This window comes from Condylura cristata, unplaced genomic scaffold, assembly GCF_000260355.1.
Source record: "Condylura cristata isolate star-nosed mole 26May11 unplaced genomic scaffold, ConCri1.0 scaffold00022, whole genome shotgun sequence".
Classification (NCBI taxonomy): domain Eukaryota; kingdom Metazoa; phylum Chordata; class Mammalia; order Eulipotyphla; family Talpidae; genus Condylura; species Condylura cristata.
Window position 1 is genome coordinate 5,035,405 of NW_004567123.1, and position 20,301 is coordinate 5,055,705.

Genomic DNA, 20,301 nt, shown 5'->3' on the forward strand with positions numbered 1-20,301 from the left:
GAGAACAGAATGAAGCTGAAGATGGAGAGAAGCTGCCCCAGGCAAATTTACTGTTGGCAGTGGATGTCTCAGATCTGTGGGCATCCTGGCCCAGTGCTGACTGCCTTGTGTCTTTACGATAGCACCCATCTCTCTTAGGAATTCTGAGTAGAGGGTTGTGTTCATTTTTACTATCTTTTGTGAGAAAAGCAATTTCAAAAATCATCCTAAAATGTCCTAAAAGCAGAAGAGCTGAGTACAGGCAGCAGCAAGTTCTATGTGGCAGGACAAAACTCACCGCACACAGTGGTTGAGAATCTGACCTGAGGATAGCAGAAGAGTCTTCTAGGTTCGGGTTGAGAACACCTTTCCCAAAGGTGACATTGAGTCTGAGACCACAGCGGTCACGTGCCATTGAGTGTACTAACGGGGACTTTATCAGATGTAGCATGTCTTCAGTCTGGCGGGGTATATCTGAATGCTCTGCAGCTTGGGGTGCAGCTGACCCTCATGATTATCAATGGCTCATTGAATGAAGGGACTGAAGTTGTAACCCCTGCACTACACTCTAGGGAACTGCTGCTGGCTGAAGAACCTACCTGCTTTCTCGTGGAAAGTGGAAAGTCTCATAGCAGATGTGCATTTTAACTTATTTGTAGAGAGATTTACAAGTAGATAACCTACAGGTAAGTGGGTTATAAGCAGGTGAAGAGAGCCTGTAGGGTGTAGTTCCTTTTTGGTAGATAAGAAAACTGAGACCTAGAGAGGATGAATTCTCCAAGGCAAAATGTAGACCCAGTAAGGGCAGTGGGGGCCCCACATCAGGTCTCCCAACTCCCCTTTCAGTCTTCTTTCCAATTTGCCACTCTTCTCCTGGGCAGCTTGCCTGCCAGCTTAGGGAGTTTGGATTTGTCCCTACAGATGGCATGGATCCATTAAACGAGGGGCTGGCATTTGCAGCCACCACTTGGGTGGCTCAGAGGATGCCTGGGGACAGGGAGGAGGGGGATCAGTGATAGTGATGCTCCTGTCACCACAATGACCTGTTTTAGACCAGAGGTTAGAAAGTCTCAAGTGAAGTGGATCTGTAGGGTACACTGGGGGGGATTTTTTTATGAGATGAAAATCTGCAGAACAATTAAGCCAAATGAGTATGATGGGATTTTGGAGGAAAGCCAGTTCACTATTATTCCCAGGATGGGAGGCGAGATCAGCCCAGGGGCTGAAATATAGAAAGAGTGTTCACTTTGGGAAAATCATCTACGTTTAGAGACACATTGAGTTTGGGACATGAAGTTGTCTGCAGAGAGTTGTTTATCTGAGATGCCCAGGACCTCAGGGAGATAGCATTGCTAGGAATGCAATGAGAGGTTCTTTACAAGGGCATTCATGGCCATGACGGGGCTTGGGAGAGGCAGGCATGTCCTCAGAGGCCATGTCGAGCAAGAAGCGGGAGAAGTGAAGTCCAGGACAGGACATTGAGCTGAAGGGAGTTACAGGAGGGCTGTGGGGAAAGTGGGGGGAATCATGGAAACAGCGTGGGACTCTCAGGGAACCAGCTAATTAGAGTGTGAACTGTTCTGAGCACCAGTTCTGAGATGGGTTCTGTGTGATCAAAGTTGCTAGAGGAATGAAAATCTGCTCAAGCCTCGACATGCAACTCGCTCTGCCAAGCAGAGTCTTTGAATTCCATGCATGACCCTGCATGGAGAGAAGGACCACAGCGGGTCAAGAGGAGAATGTGGATGAGGTGTCCTTCACACACTTACCACGATGAGCGCGACCACGGACAGCGTGTAGTAAATAGAGTCCCGCAGCAGGCACCAGGAGGAAAGAGCCACTACCTGCAGGGAGAGGGGAGGGTGACAGTGAAACATGTGGCATCACGCTGGACAAAGGAGGACGCGTGGCCCTCACACCGCCGTGCTTCGATTGCCTTCCTTAATGATGTCCATCCGTTGAAATGAACTCATTGGCGGTCCTTTGCTGGATGAGTCTCAATCCTCTGAAAAGCAGGTGCCAGGATGGGACCTGCTCAACAGTTTCATTAGAGGGACACCGTGAGAGAAATGGAGGAGGCCCAGGGGGCTGGAAGGGCTGTGCCATGTGACTAGTAGAAGCCCCAAGAAAGGAGAGGGTGAAGTTTGGGTAGATGCCTCCCAGGCTGCTGGGCAGCCTGAGGAAGGTTCAGCAAGGCTGAAGGCGACCTTGCATACCTGGCTGCCACAGGAGTCCTGAATCCCTGCAATGAGCCAGCCTCAGCCCTGCTAATGTCAAGGGAATATGAGAAGCCTCTCCTCAGGGAACGCACCCAGAAAAGGGCAGCTGCTGTCTATCAGAAGCGGCATGGACAGGCATAGGATTTAGAGTCTTCTGACCTTGTTCTTTCATCTCTATTGAAAGTGAACTGTGGTTTAATCAGACTTTTTAGAAGACTGATTTGTGTATTGATCTGCAGAAAACATTATCCTTAGCAGGCTAGAGATATCCCTTTAAAGATTTGAAGGCTCTGCTGAGCTTAGACAGTTGGGGTGCTGTCAGAGACACGGCTGTGTCCAGCAGGCTGTGGCCTGCTGTGTCCAGACTCCTCTTGCAGTAGAAACTGGCCACTAGGTACAATGAAGGAGGGGGCCATGGCTGGGCACTGTGTGGAGGAGTGGTGGGGGTAGGGGGAGGAGCTGCAGCTGCCAGGCTAAGACCCCATTTCTCCTCAGCAAGTTTTTCAAAGCCCTTCAGAGTGGGTATATTGGGTAAAAGGGGTCAATTGTATGGATGGAATTTTTTTGCTGAAAAGCGTAATGTAACATATGCAGATGCTGACAGAGGTCTGAACACCTGAAACCTATGAAGTGTCACAAACCAATGCTGCATCAATTAAAAGAACAACAACAACAAAATTAACAAGCGTCCCAAATTTCTCTCTGAGAGATTTTGGGTATGTTTTCTCTGTTTTGCACAGTAGGTTCATGGTGGCAGATGTTCATAAAGAGGTCAGGGGGAGTCTGCAGGACCATGTCAGGGTGGTTTCTCAGTGTCACAACTTCTGCTTGTCTGCAAAAGCGTGGACTACCCTCAGCCACAGGACACAGCTTGATGCCTTTGTCCTTGACCTTGTAAGTGAAAGAGGACACAACACATGTCCATTCTCAGCTGGGCCAATGACAGGCATGTGCTGCACCAAGACAATAGAAAAGAGGATTCCAGGACAAGGCATCCTTGGTGCCGCTTCTCTCCTGACTGCTTATGTCAGTCTATAAAGGAAAGATCAGGCAAAGTCAAACCAGACTGGATTCAAGTGACATGAAAGATATGACTTAAATAGAACCATAAATGAATAATGAGGGCAGTCACTTTCCATTAACACATTCTTCCACTTGTTATATGGACACTTAGGTATTTTCCATTGCTAATTTTGCCTTATTAGGATTTGTATCTGCAGGTTTAAGTGACAAGACAGTGGAGCTGGCGAGGGAGTGCTTATACCACAGAAATCACATTAGGACAAATATCCTTTACCATTTTATCTTGTTCTTCTTGTAATCTCAAAGCTTAGAATTCATGGTCACTACTCACCCACTATAGAATGGATTAAATTGGACTAGACTGTTCATTATCCAAGAGGTCAAAAGTTTGTGCATATTTACTCAACTTATTATAATTAAACAAATGGACTTAAAATTTGTGTCTATTATCAATTGTGACTTTCCTTAAAAATATCACTTGGGTTTTTAGTTAAAGATGACAAGCTGAACACACAGCATTATCTTTGCTCTTTCTTGTTGTGCTATAACTTGATATTAATAAAGGGATTTTTAAAAAGATAAAAACCCACAAGGAAGAAGATAGAATTATCAGAGCAATACAGTTTTTAAAGCAGGTCATTTACCAGGCAGTGGAAAAGCAAAGTGGGCCTAAACAGGATGAGTGAAAAATAGTTCAAGGATTTAATCCACAAATATGCTCGTTACTTCAAGCATATCCCTCACTTTGACAAAAAGTAGGAAACCAGGCATTTGAAGAGCATGATTTATAGAAAACAAAGGAGAAATGAGTAAACCAAAGTAATTCAAGGAAGAATTTCCAGAAGCTAAGGATGTACATTTTTAGAGCAAAAGAATTCTTTCAGTGTCCAGTACAATGGATAAAGAAAGATATGCACCAAGACATATGATCACAAAATCAGGATTTCAGAGCCCTAGGATGAGGATTGACCTCTTGGAAAATGAACATTCTAGTCTAATTTAATACATTCTACAGTTGGTGAGTAGTGACCCTGGTTTTCTAGGAAAGGACCTAGGAATTACCAGAGAAATAGGTTTATAAACAAAGGACCCAAACCAAATTTTTAATTTTTCAACAAAAGTACTGAAAGCTAGAAGAAAATGGAGTCATGCCTTCAACATTAGAGGAAAATGATTTCAACCCAGAATTCGATGTCCAGCCAAATCAGTCATTAAAAGTGAGAGAATAATGCAAATAAAAATTTCATTGTCTGGCCCTCCCTGGTGGCGCAGCGGGTTAAAGCACCGCACTAAGAAGCTAAAGCCACTTCCAAATGATTTCGGTTCCCGCCTGCCCCAGAGGAGATCCACATGGCGAGGCAGACCTCTCCTGACCCGCCCGCTGCTCCCCTCAGCAGTGTACTTCATTGATCTGCCTGTTCTGCTCCCCACTCTGTCTCTAGTGAATCCTCTCACCCTCCACATCTCTGGCCTATACCCCAGTTATATATGAATAAATAAATAAATCTTTAAAAAAATTTCATTGTCTCCCAAAATTTTACTTTGTCTGTACCTTTCACAAAGTTACTGGAGGATGTGTTCCATCAAATGAAGGGGGTAAACAAAATACTTGCTATAGAAAAGTACAGTACATCACATCATCACATCATCACATCAAGCAACCAGATTTATAAAAGATCAAGGGAGCTTCTGGAATGCTACTGGATTACGATTCTAGAAGGATGGTAAAGCGATTCCAAAAGAAAACATTTGCCACAGACTTACCCAGCAACCTAACCATAGTGGATAAGGTCAAATGACCCTGGCGGAGATGGTGGCAAAAGGACAAAACCAGTGGAATATCTGGTCATTTAGAGCCCACGCCAAAGAGATTAGAGAGCTCTGGGCAGAGGACATAGAAAACGAAGCAAATGAACAACAAGAAGACAATTATATACACAGAAAACACAGTTGTGCATAAAAGGAAGATGAATCATTATGGACTAATAAGTTCAGCTATGAAGAGCGGTCACAATGTCATAATAAATGAAGCATAGACTGCCACCTAACCAAACTTAGGCTACAGTTATTAGAGAAGGGTGGTGGGAAGGGAATGTGATGTAGGGGTGGGGAGGGTTGGGTGACACCTAAATCTTCCCCTTTCAAACTGAAGTCAATGGCAAATGCTTGAAATGGAAAAAAATAAATCAAGGAACCAATGTCTTAAATTTAGAGATATTGAACAAATATCAGGAAAATTAAATGAGTACAAAGTAGTTGTCATGGGAGAATAGGAAATTGGTCCTGGGGGAAGATGGTTGTCTTTAATCATATGCCTACAGAATTGGATGCTTTCTTTCTTTGAAGATTTGTTTAGGTACAGGCCTGAGGTGCAAGGGGTGAGAGGATTCACCAGAGACAGTGGGGAGCAGGACAGGCAAATGTAATATGCTGAAATATGCTGCTAAGGGGAGCAGCAGGCGGGTCAGGAGAGGTCTGCTGGGCCATGTGGGTCAGTTCCCTGGCAGGGAATCAAACTTATGCTGCAGCAGCTGTGATAGCTTCATAGTGCTGTGCTTTAACCTATTGCATTGCCAGGGAGAGCCCTGAATTGGATGCTTTCTTTAAACTCTGTGCATCTATAACTTTCATAAAAATTAAAAAATTAAGCAAGCATAATACAAATGATTTATTATTTACATAACTTGCACTAGGCCTAGATGCCAAGATGAAGTGGAAAGTGACATATTTCTCTCTGTTACATGCAGTTTTCAATATCTATATTATCAAATTCCAGCCTAGATTCAAAGTCTACACTTAGCAGAGCAAATTTTTTTTCCTATAAAAGTGATAAACTTTTGAACAAGACAAGTACGAAGGACTCAAATGGAGAATGACTTCTTTCCACTTTCTAGAAAGAATTCGAACACTGTTGATGATTCTGTAGTTTTTATAGTGAAAGCTATAACCATGTGATCAAGTCCCCCTCCCCTCTGCCTTACCTTTCTGTGACCACCATTCACCACAAGAGCAAACATTAATCACTTAAATTAATCCTGTAAATAAAGGAATCTGGGAGAGTTATCTCATTCAGTCCCACAGCAACCTAATGTGGTAACAAAATCATCATTTGCCTCAATTGCCAACAATCTGGGTCTGACCAAGTTGAGAGAATTGACCAAGATTTTACAATTAGCAGGGGAAGGGCTGGGATCTGAACCTAGGAAGTCTGGGTCTCAAATCTCTGCCTCTATACACTGTGCTACAGCCTCACTGGGGGGCAAGGATAAGAAGCAGATATCTATTTGTGATTGCCACCCTCATGGTTTGTCTCCTGTTCCTGACTTTTAAAAAAAGATTTATTTATGCATTCATAACTGGGTACAAGCCAGAGGTACTGGAGTGGTGAGAGGATTCACCAGAGACCGAGTGGGGAGCAGAACAGGCAGACTGATGAAGTACACAGCTGAGGGGAGCAGCAGGTGGGTCAGGAGAGGTCTGCCATGTCATGTGGGTCACTTCAGGGGTGGGGGATCGAACTCTAACTGAAGTAGCTGAGGCTTGCTTGCAGTGCTGCGTCCTAACCCATTGAGCCACCAGGGAGGGCCCTCCTGTTCCTGACTTTAAGCCGTTAGGCATGTCTGTTGGAGACGACAGCTAAAGGAAGGGATAATAGAAGTCAACAGACAAAAAGGCAGTGGCCACAACTCAATTAAAAGAAAATTGCTTAAAGAAATTCAGGACAAGCAAAGCAGAAAATAGAATAAAGACTACTATAGATAGAGATAAGGATGCTGGTGGCTGCATTCTAGGAGGGAGTCAGTTAACTAGGAAATTATTACTCTGTTCAGATAGTTTCACTGAAATACTAAACCAATACAGTTCACTGTTTGGTGGCTGAGTAGTTCACCTTTCCACATATTGGATACACTGATGCTTGGGGCCCTTGTGGTTCCCTTCATTGTTGGGTGAAGGGTTTTCATGTCCACGCAGAGGCCAGCAACAATCTGACTCTGCTAGAATGCTTCCTGGCAGACAGGGCACGATATCACCTCTGCATGAAAATGGGAGGCTCTCTGCAATCTGCTGACAGGTGTCACCCAACCCGGGGCAGTAGACCCATGAGAAGACAGCTCATCTTCCCGAGCACTTTGTAAAATAACTGCAAGGCTGAAGGACAAGCCCCTGTGGTGAATAGACCATAATGGGGGTCCTGGGAGAACAACAATGAGTAATTCTGCCCTTGACCTCATTAATCAATAATAGGTGGTGCAGATTACAAAAGGCCATCCGCTGGGAAACAACTCTTTCAGAAACTGAAGCCAGAGGTTTTATTCCCCCACGCCCCAGGGCTCCAGGAATCCCTCTCAGCTAGACTTTATCTTGATATTTCTTTTCTATTTCTGGATACATTTCACACTTTCTCTATTGAATATGCAGCTTCAATTTCCTTCTTATAATTTCATTTAGTTTTAGAGTAGCATAAAGGAAAAAAAAATCCATGCTTCCAAAACTGAAGAACAAAAACACATTGTCATTTATACCAATGATGAATGATAATCTTTTTGAATTTTGGCTTCTTCTGGGAGGTTCAAAGTAGTTATTTGTGATAAAGCTACATATTTTTCTGTAGATGGGTATGTATTATATATACATATTGTATGGATATGGAGATTATATAGCTACATTTAGAGTATTATACACACATAGAACATGTGGGGAGAGTATGAATATAATACAATATATATGGTGATTTTCTTGGTGAATAATAGACCTTAACATTGCAGACACTTTTTTTTAAGGCACAAATGCCTTCCACTGGTAAGCACTTTGCCTTTTAGAAAAATAATTGAAGCAAAGAAAACATCATAATTGTTACATGACATAAATCATAAAGCTGATATAATCTCAGAAAATATTATTTCATACACATTCACGAAAAAGGGATTTGAAAAATCATGATACGATTTTCATTCAAAGCTTCTGTGCTGACAGTTTCTACAGTTAATTCTTATCTCAGTAAAGGTCATCACAGAAAGTGGGATAAGGAGGGCACCCTAGCTGCACCCCACAACTTGAGGACGCAAAGGTTCAGGATGTGGGAAAGTGACTTGGGGAAGTCTTGGTGCTACCATCTACTGGTTATTTAAGTACGCTTCTTAAATACCTGCATGCTACGCAAGGTCACTGAAATACAAGTGCCTCTTACTTTCTAGGAGTTTACTGTCAAAACAGAGAATAATCATCAGGCCACATAAAAAGGACAATAATATGCTTTTGCAAAATACAATGAACTTCTGCAAATCAATCTTCACAAACAGGAGCAAATGATGAATTCATATTTTCAATTTTATATATTTTCTAAGATATCTCATTTTGAGTTCTAGTTTTATGTCAGGAAAACAAATGATGAGTAAACAAGCTGCTATTGGAGATAGATTTAAATAAAAATGAGGCTACATCAGGCTTGTGCAGCAAAATAATCTCCTGCATGCTCGTCATTGATGGGACCGAACAATAACCACGGAAACTCCTAATGAGCTGGAGAGCCCAGTTCTCAGAATTGCCTTCTCCGTCATTCAAAACATTCCATGCAGTGGTTTTTATGTTAAATGTAAGCCACTGCCCTCTAAGTCTACAGACTTCGGTGGCTCACAGTGTTCCATAGGAATTGGCTGTGGCATAGGAAAATCAATATTGGACTTGGAAGCTCTGAACTCCTGGAGTCTTTGCTGCCCACCACAAAGCCAGTGGAGTCTGCCAGCACCTTGCACCATATTCAGCAGCCAGGGGACCTGATACAGACTGGTGAATAAACGCAAGGGGTTTAGGGAGATTTCATGTAACAACATGTTTACTTGGAATCACCTAGAAACAGAGCCACAGCCAGACCTTCACAGTCCATTTGGGAAACACTGTTAGGAGCTGGTGGTAGTGAGGCAGATGATGGGAGGAAGGTAATATGGCAGTGAGGAACGGGTACAATCCTGGGTACAATCTCTGGGAGACCAAGTAGAACTTGCCCATTTCCTTTCACACCCAAAGGGAAAGACCTTGGTGTTTATCTCCTCACTCTCATCAGTCATTGGTTAGAGACTGCACCCAGGAGTGTAACTTTCCTGGAGTTCCTGCTCCCGGGGCAGTGACGAAGGAGAGTCCTTGCCAGAGCAAGTCAGGTCTTGGCATTTGGGAGTCAGGTCAGTGGGAACTGAGGTGCTAAGGGTGAGTGGTTGGGGTACGCATTGGCACTGTCAGCTCTATCTATCTTTGAAATGTGGCTTTACACCTAAGCCAGTAATCAGAATAAGCATTCCCACCAACACACACACACACACACGGTTTTGTAAGCTTTACAATACAACCCAGTCCCATTTAGCTAGTGGCTGAAAGCAGAGTGTACTAATTTTATTGTTTGAAGTTTAAACAGTATTCTCCTTGGGCCAAAGGTTGAGTCTGAAGAAGGCATAGGGGCACTCTTGATCAGGGTCCTGGCCAGTGTGCTGACATTTTTTAAAAAAGACATTTATTTATATATACAGAAACTAGGGTACAGGCCAGCAGTGCAGAGGGTGAGAGGATTCACCAGAGACAGAGTGGGGAGCAGAATAGACACACTGACCAAAATACACTGCTGAGGGGAGCAGCAGGTGGGTTAAGGAGAGGCCTGCTGCATCATGTGGGTCAGCTCCCTGTTTGGGATCGAACTCATGCTGCAGTGGCTGTGGAGAGTTTCAAAGTGCTGTGCTTTAACGCACTGAACCACTAGGGAGGGCCGCGGGTGCTGACTTATCAGCTGTCATGTACTGTTAAGATAAACACACTTCTTAGTGTATGTTGTCCATTAACAAAAATGCTATTCAAACAAAGCAAAAGAGCCATCACAATGTTAGTTGGTAACATTACATATTAGTTTTAACAGTAGGTTTTCTTATCCAAGTTGACGAGAAAACATAAGACCTGCCCAGTGAAATTTGAATTTCAAGTAAACAATTTTTGAAAGTATATTTCAAATATTGCTTAGGGAATATGCTAAAAATATATTTGCTGATTATCTGAAATTGAAGATTAAACTGGGTGCCCTGTATTTTATGTGCTAGGTCTGGTAACCTTACTTATTAGATTTTAGGTGTTGGTTAAATAAATATTCTGCCTTTGTTTGGATAAGCACAAAATCAGAAGTTTAGTGATTGTGCATAATATTCACAAATATTGGCAATGATGAACACACTGTTGCTATTTCTTAGCTGTGTGACACTGTGCTTGGGGGTACTTAAAACATTTTGTGTATGTACCCCCTTGGCATTGTGCAAAAGTACATATGAAGAGGCACAAAATAAATGGTACAGACTATAAAAATGTTCACAAATGTCAATCCATTTATCAAAACAGTGAGAGTAGAGACACAGTAATCATCCTATTTATTAACAAGAGCTAGCCAGTTTCCTTATTATAAGAAGAGTTAGTCATTCTGAAGCAGTGTGAATGAGAGAGGTTTCAGGTATCGGCAAAATTATAGATATTACAATAACTATAATACAGCAGGAAAATCTCTTACATTTTTACTGGAGACAAAGTCACTTGTACTGCCAGTGTTACTAAGATTTGTTGCCTCATAAATAATGAAATAAAAAAAATAAATTGAAGTGGTTAAATTCCAGTTCATAGACCCTTTAATTTAGCTTTTGGAAGCCCTGAGGTTCTGCTCTTTCTGAGTTCCTGCTTTTGGTTATTTAATTAATTGTCCATCCACCAGAAAGGGCACAGAAGGTAACGTGCCCCTCAGTCCATTCTGGCTACACAGATAAGAATGGGATGGAGGATGTGGAAACTATTGGCAAAAACCCGTTTGGGGGCTATCTGTTGATTTCAATTATGTGTGTCTTCTGTTCCGTCCATTATCACAGAGAGAAACTTGGCTTATTTTTATATAGTTTTCCAGGAAGAATCAGAGTGGCTCACAACAATTTTTCGCCTATCTCAGTCTGACAAGGGCAGAATTGGAGTCACTCCGAGGAGGGCTGAAGAGAGACTCTCCCCACAGCGACATTCATTTATTCCAAGTGTGAAACAGGACAGCTTGTTAGAAATGCAACTTTCAGACCCCAGTCTGATCCACCGCATTGGAATCTGTAGCATAACAAGAGCCCCAGGTGACCCATGTGCTTGTTACAGCCTCAGAGAACAGACAATTCCCAGGCAGGAGTCACACCTGTGAAACGGAACTATAAAGAGCAAAAGACTGGTGAGCTGGCCCTCACCCTCAGCAGTGGGCCTGAGGAGGCACTTAGGACCCTCGTGCCTGAGAACAACTCTGTGTTTCTGCTGCAAGTGCAAATTAGAAGCATTGCTTGAATGGGGTTTCCTACTTCATTTATTTCAAGCACTAACCCTGCTGAAGAGGCTGGGGGAAATCACACCTCTGTGGAATAATGCCAGAAAATTACAGTCCCTTTCAAGCTCTTTATCCACTGAAAAGACAGTATAAAGGTTAAATTAAGTTGGAGCGATGCTAAATTTATTTTAAAATTTATACTACTTGGGTTGGTAGCCTTGAAGATAGATATTTATGGCAAATATGTCCTCACTTAATCAGTTTCAAAACCTACAAGGAGAAGCTCAAACTTGAATCAATTCGATATCTAACATCGCAGTACTAGGTTCTCCAAGTTGACACGGGGGGTTTCTTTGTGTTTGAAGTGTTGATGAAAAGGAACGTTAACATTAATTGTATGAGTTAAGACCACATATTTGAGCTTAAGCTTCTGGAAGTAAGACTGGCTAAATACATACATTATTATAATAGCATTTGGTTCTATATCATCCTGCAAATGTAGACACTTTCCACGCAGCCCAAAAACTGTTGATGGACTCAAGGGGGACAGATGCTCCACTTCCCCTCTCTAGCTTCTCTGCAAAGCAAAAATGCTGAAGACAAAGGGGATAGAAGAGCAGGAGAGCCAAGTGCTTTTCAGTTCACAGGCCTGAATATGGATTTAGAATGCCCTTTTCATACCCGGGAAGGATCCAAGTTTCTCTGGCACCATCAAGTTAAAGAGGAGGGAAAATGTGGGTTGTGGACTTTAAAAATTAAGATTTTAATCTACCATTGGACAAAGAATAGGACTTTTGAAGCATTAGGAGTTAATCTGACTTATAGTGAAGTATATGTGTTTACAGGAAATGGCCCCCGTAGGTGTGGGTGCAGGGTATGCTGTGCTTTAATGAGCATGTGGTGATATTTTCATACTAAAAATTGCTGGTTGCTATGTCCCTGTGGCTTGTTCGGTCGCAGTTGATCTGCCAGATGATCTATTTTAAGTAATTTCTGTGACTCAGGGTAGGGAGAGCAGGTGACGCTTGTAAATCGATTCTGCAGCCAGGGTAAATTGAATAAAAGAACATTTCTTTAATGTGTGCTTGAAAGATATGATCGTTCACATTAAAGGAATTGAGAATTAAAACATGGTAGTGCATCAATAACACCTCTCAGTTTGATCTGTGTTAGGCACTGAAGCAGAGGTTCTGAGGGAACTGTGTGGCCCAGTATCACCAGCCCCACCAACAAAAGCCCCTTAGCCAAAGAGCTGAAGAGTTTTTAGCTATAAACATGGGGAGAGCTTTGCTACGTATCATGTTAATTTCTCATTCTGCAAATGACCATATGTCCTGCGACCGTCCCAGGCTGGGTAGGTTCACTGTCAGTTCAGGCAGCTTGAAAGAGAACCTTGCAGACTTTGACATCATCCTCACCGGTTAGGGGAAAACAAGCCAGCACGGATACAGCAACTTGTGACCCGCTGTGAGCCCCTATAGGCTCTTTTCTCTCTTAGCCTTTCTCTGACGCTCTCTACCACACTCCACCACACCATCCTCTGCTGCCCTTATATGCTCAGTCTTTTGGCTCTGCTGTGCCCATCTGCACATGCCCACACCACACTCCAGGTGCCTTCCATTGGGCATTCATATAAGACTGTAGGTGTCGATCATAGATGCTAATGGGAGGACAGAAAAAACCTGGAACTTGCACATACCCTGCGCCGCAGAAGCAGAGTGTAGCTGGTAGCTTAGTAGTTCATGGAATCTGAAGTGTAGTGAGGACAGTACAGTGTAGGGATCTGGGCTGACGTTGTGGAGGGACAGCTGAGATAGGGGGTGGGTGCTGATGCCTGTGGGAGATGGACGTGGGATGCACCCTTCTTTCCCTTTTCTCACTCTCTCCACTTTTCAGAATATGTAGCCTGGATGCTTGAGCTTTTTTCCAGCTTCACCCTAAATGTACCATGTACTCTAGGGCGCTGCCATGACCTTCCCCATTTCAGCTTTGCACTCATGCATGGCACAATACTATTCCCCCACATCAGCCCTGCAGCAACATGTCACGATGGAAGCAAAAATGTCTGGCAAGGGCCCTCCCTGGTGGCGCTATGGGTTAGGATCAACACTGCAAGCAGGCCGCAGCCGCTTCAGTGCAAGTTTGATCCTGGGCCCCGGAGGTGACTCAACATGGCACAGCAGACTTGTCCTGACCCGCCCACTGCTCCCCTCAGCAGTGTACTTCGTCAATCTGCCTGTTCCATCCCCCACTCTGTCACTGGTGAATCCTCTCGCCGTGCCTGCACCTCTGGCTTGTACCCCAGTTCTGTATGCATAAATAACTCTTTAAAAAAAATGTCTGACAAGACCTTTGGCAGGTGTGTTGTGTAAGTACTATTAGAGCAAAGAGCATCTGCATATAGTGGCATTAACTGTATCGACGCCAAAGAGAGAAACATACAAGACTGAAACAAAACATAGATACAGTACAAAATTAAAGGCAAATAGCAGCAACAGACTTTTCATATATCAATTCACTCTACCTCATTTTTAGGAAAGAAAAGGCCACTTGAGTTATGTGGGGCCTTCCGGGTCTAGTATTACATTGTTATTAGGGGCTGAGGGCTTGTGATCAAGCCCGACCCCATACTAGACAACTCTTAAAATTGGTATCTATGTGCTACACATAGAAGCAAGCATTTAATAGGTCTTTTTCCTTCCAAACTTGCAATATTCCCATTTTACAGGTGAGTCAATTAAGGTAAAGGTTCATAGTTTGCAAGTGACTGAGCTACATCTTGAAATAGTTCTGAATACCAGCGAAGCCCAGGTGCTTAGCCCCTGCCAGCAATTACTGAACTTAGCTGACCATAAGAATAACATGGGCTGTTTGATGAATACATATTCCGGGGCTCATCCTAGACCTCTGTATTAGACTCTCAGGGAGGCCTGGTTCTCGATCTTGGCACAATGGAATCACCTGGAAGCTAGTTAGCTGCCATGCCTGGATCCCACTCCCCACACATGCTGGCTTGGCCACTGGAATTTTTCAAAGTTCCCCGTGTAATTCCAACAAACACCAGGAGTTGAAACCACTGGCCACCCAGACATTTCAGGTTAAGGAGTGTTCTGATAATCAGAAATGAGAAACTACCTGGCATTCCCTGGCCCCAAACAATATGGAAGGAAACCCCATCTTGTTTGTGTGAGACACTGAGAATTAATGAATTCTATATATTCCTTGTGAATATTTCAGTCTCCACTAACGATGCTGTTATTTATCACTCTGATTGGAAGGTAGGGATGTTTTAATATCTTTCTTCAATTTATAGAAGAGCTATTTTGAGAGTCACATCAACATATACCAAGAAGTGGAGCTGCTATTTCACTTTGTAATTGGAACGATAAAAAGCTGGGGAGTGGTATCACCTGAAGATTTGTTTGTTTGCATGAGTGGGAACTGATGGTGACTGAAGACTGGGGTCTCAGTGGGGGCTCCTAGCTAAACTTGACCCGTCCCCATATTAGGGCTTCCTCATAGTAGGACCACGTAGGGCACCTAGACACCTTATATTGGGTTCATGTCTTCAAATGTAAGCATCTCAAGAAAGTAGAGAAAAGTAGTATGGGCTTTCATGCCCTGGTCTCAGAGGTTACAGAGCTTCACTTTTACCGAGGCACAAGACTAATACAGTCTAATCATTGTTTGGAGCTTTTAAATTGGATAGATGTATTGATAGGGAAATTTTAATCTATTTTCCTCCAAATGAAACAAATACTTAAAACAATAAAATGTGAATATCAAATTTCCCAAGCTTACGTCTGACAGCATAAGTCATTCACATTTATAGAAATCACTTCTGATCTTGGGAGGTACCAGGGTCATATATTGAGTTTCATAAATTTGTTCTTATTTAAAGTTAATTTTAAATTAAAAGTGACTGAAATTTGCAGGTATTGTATAAAGTGAACCTTAAAAAGTAGATAATTGTGGTTGAGAAATCAAGTAGTACAAACTGAATATAAAATGAAAGTAAAAATGTGTCCTTACCGAAGCAACCATTCATAATACTTCTGCTTTTAGTTAGTTTAGGTGTCACAAAACTGGCATGTAGTCATTTGCTTCTACCTCTATATCTTAGTTTCTACCCACTTCTTTTTTAAAAGATGGAAAGTGACGTGCTTCACTTGGTATTACTGTGACACTATGGCAGGTGGTGAAGAACAAGGACCAGAATCCCCAAGTCATCTTCCTGCTCTAACACGATCATTTGGATGGCTATTATTGCAAGACTTTGTGTCTAAAATTTCCCATCTTCCAAATGGAGGTAATAATAGCATTCCTCACAAGGGTATTGGTGAGGATCAAATGAATTAATATATATGTAACTATCTGGATCAAAACAAAATTCACATAACACATGATGACTACTGTTGCTTCTCTTATCTCTTCGCTCTTTTCCCCAGGTAGCTGAAAGGTAGTTTTCCCAGGAATTATCTTAATGGACTTAGCATCTTCGTAAGAAATTTAAAGTATACAATTAAATTTTAAAATATTTAAAAAATCATAATAGCACTTGTGGGCCGACCACAAAAATCTATGTCCTGCCTCATCCTTTCTACTTCATGTAGTAATTATTTTCATTTTTGATTCTTTTAGTTTTTGTTTTTATAATATCAAATAAAAGAATCATAATAACTCTTTATAGGTTTATCACTTTAGATATTATCTGTTGAATCCCACTATAAAGACTGAAGATTGGACTCATTTATATTACCCTCTTACACTGATAATATTTAAAAATTACATTATTATTAGGGCTAATATATCTGTGAATGTTTCCTTTTATGTTTTACATTCTATTCATTCATTCAGTGTTGCCAACTAGTCTAAGTTAGTCCAATTCAATTCCTTTGTCCATGACCTGTATCTTTTCTGAAATATTTAGGATCATCTTTTCACCTTGGCATCTTAAAATTTCTTGCAAATGTTTCTACTATAGTTTTTTAAAAAAGTTTCTGTGTCTGTTACCATGTCAACTCATGTAGACTCATATTTTCTTTCTTTTAGAAGTGTCCTACTGTTAGATAGTCCTTGACTTCCTCTTCTCCAATTTTTGTGCTTTCTTTTTCTTCAGCTCCAGTTATATTTTATATTGGAGCCTCCAGATTTATCTTCAAATTTTCCATATAATTGTCAGCACTTTTTATTTCTGCTCTGAATGCTGAATGACATGATTCTTCCTGAGTTTCTCAATTTTCTATTCTGGTCATAACCATATCAATTCCTCTCTTGAAGTCCTTTTATGATTTTTGTCTTACCCTTTGAAATCAGAAAAGACCCAGAATAATCAAAGCAACACTCAGAAAGCACACTTCTGCAGTCATCACACTCTGATTTCAAACTATATTACTAAGTTATCTTTTACACTACTATGTTTGGGGCAACTAATTAGAAAGCTAAAGTACAGTCTTTAGCAAACTACCCTGATTACTCCTGCACGAACATCCCTATACACCATACCTGATTCTGGGCTGGGAGCTCTGAGTACTCCCCAGAGAACCCAATTCCCTCATCTCCAATTTACTCTTTTCCTGCATATGTTCTTCATGGTTGAAGCTTTCTGTGCTCCAGATCAACACAATCACATCTGATAGCTGGCTTCTAGAATTTCCAGACCATTCTTGGAATACCTTTCTGGTCTCTGGGATATGACAGATTCATTTCTTTTGTGCATCACAACTGTTATTTCAAGGAGCTTGTAGATAAGAGATGTAAATGTCCCTCCTGAGAATCAAGCACAAAGTATTTTAGATGTTCAAAAGTAAGAACATTAATAAATTAGAAACAGGCTCTACTTATGAGACGAAACATGCATGAATATGAAAAGTGTAGTCAAATGACTTTCTAATCACACAGGCTGTGAAACTGACTGGGTTAATATTCTATCTTGGTTGGATTTTTTTTTTTTACTCTGAAGCTTAATTTATAAGCAATAAAATGCATCCATTTAAAATATACAGCTCAGGGCCCTCCTTGGTGGCACAGCGGTTTAAAGCACAGCACTAAGAAGCAAAAGCCACTTTAGCATGAGTTTGATCCCCTCCTTCCCCGGATGTGATCCACATGGTGCGGCAGACCTCTCCTGACCTACCTGCTGCTCCCCTCAGCAGTGTACTTCATCAGTTGCCTGTTCTGCTCCCCACTCTATCTCTGGTGAATCCTCTCACTGCCCCTGCACCTCTGACCTGTACTCCAGTTCTATACGCATAAATAAATTTAAAAAAATAAAATAAAATATACAGCTCAATTAGTTATAAACAAATAGTGGGTTTTCCCCCCACCACCATTCCAGTCAGCATTTCTATCACTCCTAAAAGTGTTGCTCATTTTCCTTCCAGTAAATCATGCCATCTTTCCCATCCAGCCAATCAATGACCTTATTTCTAGCACCATAGATTAATTTTCACTGTTCTAGAAGTTCATATAAGTGGGATCACACTGCATGTATACTTTTGCATCTTCTTTCATGCAACAGATTTTTTGAGTTTCATTTATGTAGTTGTATCTATCAATATTCTGTTCTTTTTTTTGAGAAGTTTTCCTTCTGTTATCCATTTTCCTATTGGTGGATATTTGTGATATTACTGGTTTTGAGATATTACGATCATTTTGATATTGTCTTTGGATGGACACTGGATGAGTATTTAGATCCAGTTATCATAAAGTTCTTGATGTCCTCTTTACAGGGAGTAGCATCTTCTTGCAGAATTCCTGCTGCCAGCTGGGTGACTGGGACCTGTGAATAGGAGACTCATTTTCTCAGTTTTTCTATGAACTGTAAAATTCTGGATCCCAGGAGTTAGCAGGAATGAGCTAACAAAATCATAAGTGGTCTGTGAAAATCAAAGCCAGCATCCCTGCATTGAAAAAGTGACTCAAGCATGCCTTGATAATAAGCATTTCAAAGAGATAAGCTGTCTCCCTTTAAATGGCATTTAAATCACACTACCATGAAGCAAAAGACTGAAAATGCATCCCCTTTGCCGGGTGATGCTTCAGTATTTATGCATGTCATGCCTATAAAAATAAGTGCTGAGTAGGGAACTCAAAAGGGTATGGAAGGCACGAGAATCATTTTATTTTTCCATATAAATTGTGAACTATTTTATAGCAGCTATAGAAAGGAGTAAGAGGGAATAACAGCCAACTTGCTTTAACAACTATACCATCAGAGGCATATGCAGAGGAGGGAAATCAAAAGGGTCAAATAGAGAAGTGCACAAGGGACTATGATGGTGGATCACGGGTGATATCATAGTGGGAGAACTACAGGGACTATACATGAGGGGAGAAACCAAATACTGTACGAAAATGAACAGTGACGTAAGAAAATTCAAAAACCAAAAACCAAAACCATGACATTTTGGGGAAAAGCCCAACAGCAGTAGTCGCAGTAGCACTTCATTGAAAATTTTCTAGTGCCATGCACCATGTTAATGACTTTTCTCTCCATACGTTAATTCCTGTACAACTCTTCAAGGTGAGTCGTCATGAGGAGCTGAGTTGCCTCCCCGAAATTCATACACTGCAGTCCTAATTCTGCTATCCTACAATGTGCCTGCATTTGGAGAGTCAGTCTTTACAGATTCTATCAGGTTAGAGTGCGAATGTTAGTGTGAGATCTAATACAATACAATTTTCTCTTCCTTATGGAGAACAAAATGTACACTGGTGATACAGGGGGATGACAGCATGAAGACACAGGAAGAAGGAGACTCTGCCAGCCAACGAGAGGTGCCTCTGAGAAAACCAACTGGCTAACAACTGAGCCTTGGACTTTTAGCCTCGGAAGTGTAAGAAAATAAATTTCTGCTATTGAGGTCACCCAGTCAGTGGTACTTTGTTATGAGCCCTCACTGACCAATGCAATCCTACATTGTCTCCATTATACAGATGTGGAAAACTGAGGATCACAGTAACTTGTCATGCTGGTAAAATTTATATTAAAAAGATATTAAATCCAAAACCACCCCACTGTTCTCAAGTAGTTAAAGTGGAAGGTGAGTTCACGTCATGCAAGACTTAATAACTTGGGAAAGCCAACTTTTTTGTAGGAAGTAAATTCTACATGACCACATTGTTAAATCTAAATAGCCAAAGGAATTGCAGAACTAGACTTAGGATTTTAAAAAATACTATGATAGCATGACTGGAGTCATTGAAGACACCAGATCTATTGTCAGGAGCACTTAACCTAGAGCACAACTAATTTACCTCTTGAGTTGGGCTTAAGGGTACATAAAAGGCATCTTAGCTGGTCAAAAAAACAGATTGGTGTGATTGGCTCAATAATGATCTTCCAGAGATATCTATATACTAATTTCTATGACCTGAGGAAAAGTTAACTTACATGATAAGAGGGACTTTGTAGATGTGATTTATGCATCCTGTAATGGGGGGATTTGTTGAGTGGGTCCCATGTAATCACAAAGGACCTCTAAGAGGCAGGTAAGAGGGAGGAAGAGGAGACACAACAATGGAATGATGGAGGCTGTGATGACACAAGGAAGGGACTCCAAGCCAAGGGAATGTAGGTGACCTTGAGAAGCATAACAAGACAAGACACTGAATTCTTTCCTATAATTTCCAGAAGGAACATAGCCCCACTCTAACTTTAGACTCCTAACATCCAGAACTGTAAGACAATTTGTGTTGTCTTAAGCTGCTTGGTATTTTGTGACAGCAGCAATAGAAAACTATGACACTGGGCTTAGCAAGAAACAC

General features: G+C 41.6%; 1 protein-coding gene across 1 annotated transcript in view; it reads right to left on the reverse strand.

Annotated features, from left to right (window-relative positions):
- Positions 1–20,301, reverse strand: part of SLC24A3 (solute carrier family 24 (sodium/potassium/calcium exchanger), member 3) — a 457,509-nt gene that overhangs the window by 59,710 nt on the left and 377,498 nt on the right. The window contains exon 7 of the mRNA XM_004687143.2: positions 1,749–1,823. Coding sequence (XP_004687200.2) covers positions 1,749–1,823 — 75 coding nt within the window. The remainder of the gene's footprint in view (positions 1–1,748; positions 1,824–20,301) is intronic.